Source organism: Taudactylus pleione, unplaced genomic scaffold, assembly GCF_031769625.1.
Source record: "Taudactylus pleione unplaced genomic scaffold, aTauple2 ptg000046l, whole genome shotgun sequence".
Taxonomy (NCBI): domain Eukaryota; kingdom Metazoa; phylum Chordata; class Amphibia; order Anura; family Myobatrachidae; genus Taudactylus; species Taudactylus pleione.
In genome coordinates, this window is record NW_028284448.1 from 7,932,607 (window position 1) to 7,945,267 (window position 12,661).

Here is a 12,661-nt window from a genome sequence, read left to right on the forward strand (position 1 = left end):
GGAAAGGACAGTGGGCCTGATTCACTACAGATCGCAATATTGCGTACGCACGCAATACAAGTGTGATGGCAAGCTAATCCATTGTGATAGCAATGCAAACTCAGCACAACATAAGGACGCCTACTTTACCTTACACACATCAGTAATGCTTCGCAGAATAGCGAAACCATCGGTACAATCGAGTACCATCGCAGCCTCACGCACACTTGCACAAGCTCTGACCTTACTCAGAAATTGCTAACAGCCACGCTCGCTATGAGACCTCACGCTGCGTATGGGATCGCAATGGCTAATTTATGCACGCTCCTGCAATGGCATGTAAACGCACTGGCACGCCTGTGTTTCCTCGACCACCCCCCCCCGTTACCACCCACAAATGGTGATTCCTGTCAATCACTCTGTGAGGGGTCTACATAGCCTCTGCTATCGCAGTCCCGATCGCAATAGCTATTTTGCGCACGCGCCATGCGATGCATACGCATGCGTTGAATGGAACAATCAGCCGATTGCGTGCGTATTAGCAACTGGGATCCAAGCTGAATCAGGCCCAGTATCCATTTGTGTTACAGTGATTTTTTTCTTTTCACAATTTAGAGATAACAATTGCACAAACAAGTGACCTTTTAGATAAGAACTGTTATTACATTTATATATTTTGTCGCTGCATATGGAGAATGAAACGTGCTTCACATTTATACACTAAAAGAACTAGCTAACGTTTTCTACCTGCGATAATGGATTGCATTATTCTATTTATATATAGGCACAGCTGTAGCCCATCTACTCTACCTCCTCTAGTCTGCACATGATGTTCTGACAAGTGCATGCACCATAATGTCCCATCTCACAACCTATATTACATGGCCACTATTAGAAACATATCCATCCCTTACATCGTAAGTTATAATGGTATTTATTCATTCTGCAGAAGGATGGAGCATCTAACAGGTTTCTTAACAGTATAATGATGCTATAATCAATGTCAGACTTTCATAAAATATGTTTTCCCTACTGTGGCATGATTCATCCTAATGAAAGCATATCAAGTCATTGTATATCTTGTAATTTCCATGTGTCTATTGCCCCTTATGTGCAGGACTCATCTGGAGGATTGTCCATGTTCACAGGCGAAGAGGAACTCTTTGCATTTCACCGTACCTCGTCTCGTCTTACTGAGATGCAAACAGATCAGTACTGGAGAGATGGAGAGAGAAGTCCGAATTAGTCACCACTACGTGCCAAAATAATGCGATAAGTGCACAATACATCACTGTGAGAGATGACACTTCCTAAGAAGTATACTTCCTCAGCGGGATTACACAACACTCTCAGGACCATTATGTTATGTAAATTTCTTTTTTTTGTCATTTTAGCAGGATTAAAGTCCACGCTGCTTTATTACCATGTAAAACTTAGTTACACTATTGAGTTATACAGTTATTTAAATATCTCCACATTATTTTGGTGCTTATGACAGCAAATGCAATTTGTTACAGTACATCTGAGAAGAACAGAACAGGACATGGAGTACCTGAGAGCTACAGTTAGTGCAATCATCAGGGGCTCATCTGTACTATTTAATGCTGAAGTGTTCACAATGAGAGTTCATTTTATGTGCTTTAGCATATTTATTGTATGTGTCATAATAATGGTTTGCCTGAGATTGTTTCATTGTTTGGAAAGCTGCAATCTCTGAGAACATACTGTAGCAGTTAGAAAACATTGACTGGCAATATAAATGTTGGTACTGCAGGTAATGGCTACTCTTAGCAATATGAGGTACACAGAGACATGTATTTCTAGAGTAGACATATGCAGGACTGCAGGTCAGTAATAAACACTTCACCAGTGTATTAATGCAGCCAAATTGATGTTCTGTGCTTATCAAATTCTGAGACTTAAGGTGCCCATCCACTAGACCAGTGGTTCCCAAAATGTGCGCCGCGGCACCCTGGGGCGCCTCAGGACACTTGCAGGGGTGCCTCAGGTTGGTGGTCCAGCACCAAATCAAATTCTTTATGGTCAATGTAATGTAAATATGTGCACAAACAGAAGCACAAACCTGTCACCCACCACATAACTGACCCTAAGGGTGACAGGTAAGCACAATTTACTTAACTTTACTACTTCACTACATTTTTTTCTGAATTTCACAATAACAATCTTTTAGCTTAGGGGTGCCGTGAAAACAATGCTGATATACTAGGGCGCCATGATTCAAAAAAGTTTGGGAACCTCTGTACTAGATGATTAAGTTCAGCGATTGAACGATAACGTTATCGTTCAATCGTTCATAAATCGTTTGCAAAAATGTCTAAAACGACTAGCGATGTGCGCTCCCGCTGGTCATTTAGACATCTATCATCGGGCAAACATGCAGGACAATCTGACGATAACGTCAGGTTCAGCATGTTTGCAGATGATTGATGTGCCTACACCGAATGACTGCTCGATCAGTGCAGGCTCATCACAGACTGACAAACGACTGCACGACTACAATGTTGTAATCATGTAGTCATTTTGAGGTCTGCTAGTGGATGGGCAGCTTTATTTTCACGTACAGACATATTATTTCCATGTTTTCTTTACAAAATATGTACCTGTCTATGTAAACAATTAGTCTTGTCATAGATACTCTGTTATTTGTTGAATGATAGTTTTATTTATAACTTGAAAACAGGAAACAAGTGTGAATTGTTCTTATTATCTCTAGTAACACACCTATACATCTGAGATGGATTGCCCAAATTCCCCATTCTGTTGACGCCGGGGTCGGAATTGGGGAAATAAAACATGTTGGACAATCTCGATGCCCCAATCCCGGCCCAAAAAATGGTTGGAATCAGCGAGTCAGGGACTTTTTATATATTGAATTTCCCCAATCAGACTATGATTCGGCGATCATCGATGGCGCCAATCCGCAGATTAGCAGAACAGGGAATCTGTATGGCCCGTATAACTCGAAAACACCACTAATGACTCACTAATAAATCTCCTGTAATCAGTATGTGATATTTAAAAACTTGATTCAGTGTATTCTAGAGTATCTACCTAGACTTGTTTCATAAGTTATTGTATGATCATTTTCCTACTTCAATGTCCATAGTTATTGTTACAGTATTTATAATTATTTGGTTCAGCTATTGATCTACTTATTCTTTGATCCCATTCAAGAAAATACAACCCACTTCTATTCTGCATAGGCGCATAACCATATTTCGCTTTTGGAGATTTCCTCCTGTATAATCACTAGGCCTCTACATTTACAGGATTGTGAATCCAAGTGGAAATGTGCATGGACAGCACAGTTGGTGTAGTGGTTAGCATTACTGCCTCCCAGCACTGAACTCATGAGTTCAATTCCCAGTCATGGCCAATCAGATTGTATGTTCTCCTTGTGTCTGCGTGGGTTTCCTCCACACTCCAAAAACATACTGGTAGGTGAACTGGTTGCTGACAAATAAATGAACACTAGTATGTATGTGTGTCCATATGGTAGGTAATATAGATTGTAAGCTCCCCTGGTGCAGGGACTGATATGAATGACTGAAATATTAAGCACTGCGGAATATGTGTGCGCTATATAAGTAACTGTTAGTAAATAAATTAATAATATATATTATAAGCTTGTGAGCAGGGCCCTCTTATGACTCTCTCTGTCTGTTATTGCCCAGTTATGTTTTATTTCTGTCTTTTTCTCAATAATAAAAATCAAAAGTATATTTTGGTGCTATATAAATAAATGTTGATAAATAAGTTATATAAAGACAATAAGAGAAAAAACATCACTCGGAAAGCCCAACTTACTACCTACATTTGTACAATTTCTCCTGCAATACTGCTTGTGTTACAGGCTAATTTATGTCTTATGATACAAAAGTCAGGGAATTACAGACCTGTCTCTTATTTGTGTCACTGTGAGGAGAATATTTTCCTTAGGTGCATCTATAAAACATAAATATCCATCTAACTGAATCAAATATATTTATATGGAAAACAAAATGTGTCCCTGAAAGTACAAGACAATTCTTTATCCCATAAGGAATAAATAATTATTTTGTGGGAGAAAGATGCTCTGTGACCACTAATTAACAGGGAACATCTCCGTAATTGTGACATTTTACATTTATATATCTCATCTAGGTAAATCTATCTATTTTAGCATGTGGGAGGAATTCCCTATTAATCAGTACAGTAGTAACCACCCATTCATCTAATTATACCCTGATCTAACCTACTCCTGCCATAAGATAATGCCATCTTCACACACAGATTCATACTCTTACTTTAATGGTACGTCTGCCAAATATTCTATGCACAAAGGTAGTAACTCTTGTAAAGATTTGAAGCCTCATTTAGAATCAGGAGTAAGTGCGGCTGATGTGGGGAGTACATTTATAATGTGCAGTTTGGGAATGTGGGCACTATAAATCACAGCGCCTCTTGCATCACAACATCGTTTGTCCAAATACAAGTTTGCACCATTTAAGCATATTTGCTACTGAACAAGGGCCCTCATTCAGAGCCGTACGCTCTGAGCAGAGCGCACGCTCTGAATGAGGGCCGCCCTCCATAAAAATGGAGCGTCCTCCTGGACGCTCGTATAGCTGTGGGTCACCACCCACAGCCTATACGAGCGTGCAGTTTGATGGCCGCGATGGTCGTGACCATCGCCACCATCGAAACTGCGAGCCGGAGCCTGCGGTTGAGGTTTTCAACCGCAAGGCCCGGAGTGATTTTGGCTCTATCAGAGCCAAAATCACTCCCACTGACATCACTAGTGATGTCAGTGGGCCGGCTTCTGACGGGAGGCGTTCCCTTGGGAACGCCCCCGTCAGGGAGGCATGCCCCCGGCACGCCCACCAAAGGGGGCGTGCTGTCAATCAACATCGACAGCACGCCCCCTTTGATCAGACACAACGAGCGAAGGACTTTCCTTCGCTCGTCGCGTCTGGCGCATGCAAGCAAGCACCTGCAATTTTAAAACACCTGGGCCATACTTGGGGGCTCCATGGAGTCAATTTTGTAGTTTTTAAGTTTGCCCCCCAACTTTGTACTTTTTACCCCCTTTTTCAAAGTCATTTTTTGGGGTGTTCTTAAGTATTTTTTATACTTATTTTTGACACAGTTTACCTTTGGGGGGCTGTCCCAAGGCTGCAGGGGGGTTCCCGCAAGTTTGTACCCCTAAACCCCAATTCTGCACTTTTTTCGACAGCTTTCATAGGCGAATCTTTTTCTCCTATTACAAAGCATCGGCGAAAACTCTTTTGAATTGAATACGGGGATAATGGTGCATACACATGGTCAGATTTTTCTTCAGATCTGAACGATAACGATTTTAAAAATCGTTCAAACTTTCATATCTGAAAGAAAAATCTAAGATGTGTGCAAGGATGAACGATGCGCATTCCCGATTGTCAGATAACGATAACTGACATCTGATGTGTTTGCAGTCAGTTTTGGACGATTTCCAATAATTTGAATGCAGTCAAAAATCGTTCAATCGTTTGCAAATCGTTCAGTCGTTCATCTGACATATCTGACCGTGTGTATGCACCTTAAGTTTTCGCTTGGCGAAACGACATCACCGGCGATACTTTTCCGCAGAAACTGACTTTTCGCACCCAATTGAATATGGCCCAAAGTAAGACTATTATTTCTGACTATTTCTATGTTTAATTCCATTATTGTCCCTGAAAATTCATTTTACATTTTTATGTTTATGAATATAAATAAATGTATTATATGTCTGAAGATACTGCACAAAGCAGTTTCTGCTACCAAAAGTCAGCACTGTAAATCTGTGGCATCATCTCCTAATTAAATGAGAAAATAAATACTACTTGTCATCTGTCAGTTTTATTTTTATAAACCTGCTTTTCAATGTTTTCATGGAGAGGGAGTATATTTAATACAATAGTATGGAGTTATAAAATGTAACGAGTATGCTGTTTAACAATTGGGACAATTGTCTGTGTTTTAGGAAAAACTTTATCGCTGAGATCTATAATTATATGTATATTCTATGAAAACAAAATGTGGGAGATGATCCAATAAATATGTTTTTGCTAAATATCTGTTGATATAAACAAAATAGTGATGTCTTGGTAGTTATGTGGTAATAACACCAAAATAAGGATTAGAGGGCCTGATTCACTACCGATCGCAGCTGCGATTACAATTGCGATTACACACGCAGTCTCACTGCGATAGTATGCTAATGCACTGCGATCGATATGCCGTCGCAGCACAACATAAGGATGCCCACTTCAGAGCCGTAACTAGACTTTTTGGTGCCCTGTGCCAGAGAGAGCATTGGCGCCCCCCTATTTCCTAAATAGGGACATAAGATAGTGCACCTGAAAAAGGCCACAGCCTCATGGGGAAGGGGCAGGGAAGAGATAGGGGGGGCCAGGAGATGCTGGGGATAAAAGAAGAGGAAACCACAAGTGAGAATGATAATAAACAGGAAAATTGACATGCCCAAACAGCGCCCCCTGCCCTGCGGTGCCCTGTGCCATGGCACTGGTCGCACTACCCTAGTTACGGGCCTAGTCCACTTTACCTTATACACATTTATAATCCTTAGCAAGACTGCGAAACCATGGGTAACATTGAGTACCATCGCAGCCTCACGCACACTTGCACAAGCTCTGACCTTACTCAGGAATTGCTAACTTCATCACACGTTGTGAGTGCTCAGGCTGCGTACGGCATCGCAATGAATAATTTATGCATGCCTATGCAATGGCTTTCAAACGCCCTGGCACGCCTGCGTTTCGACGACCATCCCCCCGTCACCTTCCTCAAATGGTACTTCCTGTCAATCACTCTGTGATGGTTCTGTGTAGTACCTGCGATCGCAGTCCCAATCACAGTGGCCAATTCTCGCATGCGCACTGCGATGCATTCGCATAACGCAACAATTGGCCAATTGCGTGCATAATCGCAGTTGCGATCGCTAGTGAATCAGTCCCAGAGTCAATTAGTAAAACATCACAGAAAAATGTAAAATTAATGCATAATTAATAAAGGTAGATACGAGGAGATGTTCTACAGAGAAACTGACAATGGCTAATGGGTATAACCAAATATTCCATGTGGTGATTACAGCTGGTTGCATGTCTTCAGTCATATGTCCACTCATCCGGAACTTGGTGAAGTGTTGACCGTCATGATTCCATCCTGTGACTATTGTGTCTAGGGCCGTAACTGGTGGAGGGCGAGCGCTACCGCCACCAAGGGCCTTGAGAGCGTCACTGTGTACCTGATTGTGTCTACCAGATAAGCATATTTCAGATGCTTTCATGTAACGGGGAAACCATTCCAAACAAAAGAACTTTGGTTCATGCGGTTCCTTGTCACTTCCTCTAGTTTCATGTAGAAATGGTCCAAAGAATGTTAAAGAAGATTGTATCACAGCTTAAAACAACTTTGTACTAATTTACTTCAGAATGTCATCACTTTAGGGGAATACATACATAGTGGGCTGTGGGCCTGATTCAGAAATATATGCAATGCCGATATTTACGCAGTTGAGCAATTATCATCCAACTTCTCATGGGTCACGATCACATTACGTAGATGCCAAGGTTCCTTAGTGATGCCTCTTGCAGTGATTATTTCTTTGCAAAGCGATTGACAGGGACCATTTGGGGGAGGTTTTGGGGAGTGGCAGCAAAAACCCATGTGTGTAGCGACCATATTCGAGTCTCGGCATATAACCACGATCCCGTATGCAGAAAAGATGGCACCAGTGTTTTAGTTCTTGTCATTCTGCCTGTTTACTGTTTAAAAAAAAGGTTATTGCAGGGTTAACCAGGATTGCTGCAAGATGTAAAAGGGGCAAGGGTTGGATTCCCGGGTCAAATGACCCGGCAATCCTACCCGGGTAGCTTGCAGGGTTTAACACGGGAACGACCCGCGTAACCCTGCAGTGTAAACGGGTGACCCGGGTTGTCCGACCCGGGTCCCGCTTACAGCATGGGGTCTTTCAAGTTTCTCGGCGCTTGGAGAGGTTGACATCTCCAAGCGCCAGGAGAAGTGTTCCACTGCACCCATGTGCAGTGTGAACGGCGCAGATCGGGAATAACCCGGATCGTTGTCGCAGTGGAAAAGGGGTTTGTCTAGGATCTGACCAGTTTTGGAACTGTGGGCCCGATTAGACCCGCTGACTAGGAAGTGTTCGCACGCAGCTAGCCGATTTTTGCATTCCGTGTGCGAACCAGCCAGAACGATCGGGAATAGTTTGTTCACTGCGCATAGACAGCCCGGCTGAATGAGTAACAGGAGAAGCCTTTTGTGGGTGGTGACAGGTGCTGGCCATTAAAAACAGGGGAGTGGAGGTGCAAACGCAGGAGTGCCTGAGCGTCTCAACGCCGTTTCAGAGGCGTGCATAATTAAGAGGCAAGCGTCATAGTACATGTCACTTGGTTGAATATTACACTGAAGTACTCGCAGTGCTGCGGTAGGGTGTGGTCAGCCACAAGTGCTGTGTATGGGTCCGATGTTACACAATGGTTGCATACACTTCCTGGAGATGACGTGCGCAAGTGGACGTCTTAAGACAGGATGGTGGGCGTCTGCATACACAAACCGATTGCACGCCAAGACATAGTGGGCGTTCTAATGCCTTTGGCGAGACATCGCCTGCCTTCCCAAATTTGCATACACAAATCTCGGGTCAGACACAGGACTTAGGTGGAAAAGCAGTATAATTGACCTAATGCTCATATGATATCATATCTATTAATTTAAAAGAGATCTATGAGCACAGGGCAGACATCAGTTGTTCTGTCCCACATGCATAAATGAAATGTGCATCTATGCTACCCAAACAGTTTGTTTGGAAGCTAGAAACATGCAGTGTCCTCGTGTAATATGTGCATTTCAATAATTGAAGAGGTGAGTGGATGATGGTGTTATGTAAAAATTGTATGAAGGTGTAACGACCTAGGGATCATAGTAACAATGTTATTTTAAACTGCTTTATTTTGTGGATAAAAGTGCTATGTCCAATTCATGTAAAATGTCAATTTTATATTTAACTGTAACTATCTCAGTTTCTTCTAAACGTAACATAACATCTACATCCATTCGCCTCTCAAATTGTATAAATTCTATAAGAACCTTTATTCTGAATGGAAATCTCCCCAATTATTAAACTTAGGCATTTCCATTATATATTACGAAGTTTTTAACACCAAAGGGATAATCTCGCCATAACCATCAGTTTGAGTATTCTCCTGTGAGGACATACTGTACATGTCAATGGGCAGAGTAACACAGGATGAAGACTCAGTCATCTACCCCTTGAATTTTCTCAACTCATTCAACTCATTAGAAGTCTAGACCTGTCTCCTCACACACTGACGCTGAAGATCGGATGACCTGTCATGTTATTGTGGCACCTTATCGACCAACTATGGAACTTGATAACAAGTGTACAGCTTAAAACCCATGTCACAAAGGCCACCATAGTAACAATTCTATGGGGCAGTGCGTTTTTTTATACCAGGCCTAACGTCTACCTCTTTAAGTACAAACACCTTTAGAGTTCCGTCAGGCTGTTTTTTTGTTATCACCATTAAGCTTCAGGGAAAATCCTTCAATCTAAGGAATCTGTGCTCCTCACTCAGACACTTCAATGTACATCACCTGCAATAAGGATAAACTCCAGCTGGTTGTGGTCTGGATGTGAACCCCTAACTTTGTTTACAAGGAAGAATTGATACTTTATATGCAAATAGATTGTAAACCTGATAGAAATGTAAACTATATATTTTGTTTTTGTACACACATATGTAAGGATGCTTAACTGCTCAGGAAAAATGAGACTCTTTCTCCACATATACCAATATATCTCCACATATACCAATAAGAATGCTTTCAAACATAGAAGTGTTAATAGTGTATTTTTATCAATTAACAAAATGCAAAGTGAATGAACAGAAGAGAAATCTAAATCAAATCAATATTAGCTGTGACCACCCTTTGCCTTCAAAACAGCATAAATTCTTCAATATTTTTAGGTACACTTGCACACAGTTTTTGAAGTAAACGCAGCAGGGAGGTTGTTCCAAACATCTTGGAGATCTAACCACAAATCTTCTGTGGATGTAGGCTTGCTCAAATCCTTCTGTCTCTTTGTGTAATCCCAGACAGACTCGATGATGTTGAGATCAGGGCTCTGTGGGGGCCATATCATCACTTCCAGGACTCCTTGTTCTCTTTACACTGGAGATAGTTCTTAATGACATTGGCTGTATTTCGGGGTCGTTGTCCTGCTGCAGAATAAATTTGGAGCCAATCAGATGCCTCCCTGATGATATTGCATTATGGATAAATACCTGTCTGTATTTCTTAGCATTGAGGACACCATTAATCCTGACAAAATCCCCAACTCCATTTGCTGAAATGCAGCCTCAACTTGCAGGGAACCTCCACTATGCTTTACGGTTGCCTGCAGACACTCATTATTGTACTACTCTTCAGCCCTTTGGCTAACAAACTGCCTTCTGTTACAGCCAAATATATAAAATTTGGACTTGCTGCCATTTTTCTGCACCCCAGTTCCTATGTTTATGTGCATAGTTGAGTCGCTTGGCCTTGTTTCCACGTCGAAGGTATGGCTCAACACTTCTATTTTTGAAAGCATTCTAATTTTGCAGCATTTTTTCCACACCTGCGTAAAACTTTTGCACAGTACTGTATATGTACTGTAGCTGGCTTGACCAGAATGAATAGCAGCTTTCTGTGCATACATGACAATGATGGGTATACTGAAAGTAAATATAAATATATATAGCTGACAGGGACACCCAGCCACTTGCAGGACATCAGCACAAGCCCTGACACCAGCAGTATTAGCAGAGTCATTACTAGTACTGACCATGTAGGCTCCCTTTTTCCCTGCTCCACTCCGGTGCAGAACGCTTATCCCCCGACACAGCCTCAGCTCACTCTGCTCAGCAAACGGAGTGAAAGGAAGCAGGTATGTTTGTTGAACGGTCCAACGCAGTGCTTAAGGTGGTCCTAGACACGTGGTGGAACTCACCACCCCCCCTTCCCGTATAGTCTCAAAAAGGGCCGTGGTCACACAATGGTATCCCCAATTCAAATTATGCCACACAGTAGCACAATCTTATTCACATTACACCGCACATAGGGCCTGATTCAGACCCGGTCGCAAGCGCTGTGCGCTCGCAACCGGGGCGATGGTGGGCCAGTTGGCTTGCGCACGACGGAGACAGCTCCATCATGCGCATGCGCGAGACCCGGATAGCAATGGGCACTCCGTCGCAACAAAGGGGGAGTGCTGTCGATGTTGAGTGACAGCTCGCCCCCATTAGTGGGTGGGCCGGGGGAGTCGCTGTCCAGACGGAGGCGTTCCCATGTGAACGCCTCCGTTTGGGGGCGGCCCCACTGACATCACGAGACCCTACCACAAGGGTCTCGTCGCAAGCCTGATGGTCGCAATGGTCTTGACCATCACGACCATCTTCCTGGCCGCTCGCTATAGCTGTGGGTGGTCACCCACAGCTATGCGAGCGGCCAGGAGGCCATTCTAAAAAAAAAAAAAGACCACCCCTGATTCAGAGCGAGAGCTCTGTCAGAGCGACCGGCTCTGAATCAGGCCCATAGTGCCCCTGATTCACATTACATCACATAGTAGTGTCCCTTATTATTGTTATCCTTTATTTATATAGTGCCACAAGTGTTCCACAGCGCCTTACATAGTACATAAAACTAATAAGTGAACAAAAAGTACAGTGAAGGACATTATATACATTGCTGCAATAGTGATTAAAACACTCACAATAAGCAGCAGGGAGTTGGCAGAGACGTGTTAGGTGCCCTTATGGGGAGTAAGGAGTAGAAGAAAGTGTAAAGAGAAACATGAGGGAAGAGGTCCCTGCTCGTGAGAGCTTATTCATGTTATGACATACATTAGTGTCCCTTTTACACAATGCCCACATTAGTGCCCCTTATAAACAATGCCCACAGTAGTAGTGCCCCTAATACACAATGCTCGTTAGTGCCCCTTATGCAATGCCTACTGTAGTGGTAGTTCTCCAAGGAGTGGTGCCCCTATGCAGTCCCCAGTAGTAAAGCCCACATTAGTAGTGCCCTCCCAGTAGTAATGCCCCCTGTAGTAGTCCTGCCAGTAGTAGTGCCCCCAGTGGTAATGCCCCCATTAGTAGTGCCTTAGTAGACACAAAAAAAAACAATACTTACCTTAAGCCCCACTCCTGCTTCCGCTGCCATCCGACTGGCTGCTCCTTGGAACTATGGGATAGATGTCATGTCTCTCCCATAGTGCACGCTGCGGGAGCCGGAGCTCAGGAGTGAACTCCAGCTTCCGGCTGCAGCTGTGGGGAAGGAGCCGGACACCTGCTGGTAACAAAATCTCAGCGGACGCCTGGCAAATGGAGCCTCCCTGTTGCGCTGCGCTGACTGGCCGGGTAAGGTGGGCCAAAGTAGGCATCTCCAAATAGAGCTGACGGAATGCGGTTCCACCCCGTTCCAGCCCACTTTAACCGCTGGTTGAATGAAAACCCCACACTGGTGTCCAGGGCATATGCCCTGCCATGATTACACCACTAGGTCCGGGATAGGATGAACTTGGGCTGGCCGCCGGGGGGAGAAGACGAAGTTGCTG

General features: G+C 43.3%; 1 protein-coding gene across 1 annotated transcript in view; it reads left to right on the forward strand.

The window, feature by feature from the left end:
- The window catches only part of AFG1L (AFG1 like ATPase), a 255,712-nt gene extending 249,892 nt beyond the window's left edge, over positions 1-5,820 (forward strand). The window contains exon 13 of the mRNA XM_088460454.1: positions 1,097-5,820. Within this exon, the coding sequence (XP_088316580.1) occupies positions 1,097-1,225 (129 nt within the window). The 3' untranslated portion in view covers positions 1,226-5,820. The remainder of the gene's footprint in view (positions 1-1,096) is intronic.
- The last annotated feature ends 6,841 nt before the right edge of the window (positions 5,821-12,661 follow it).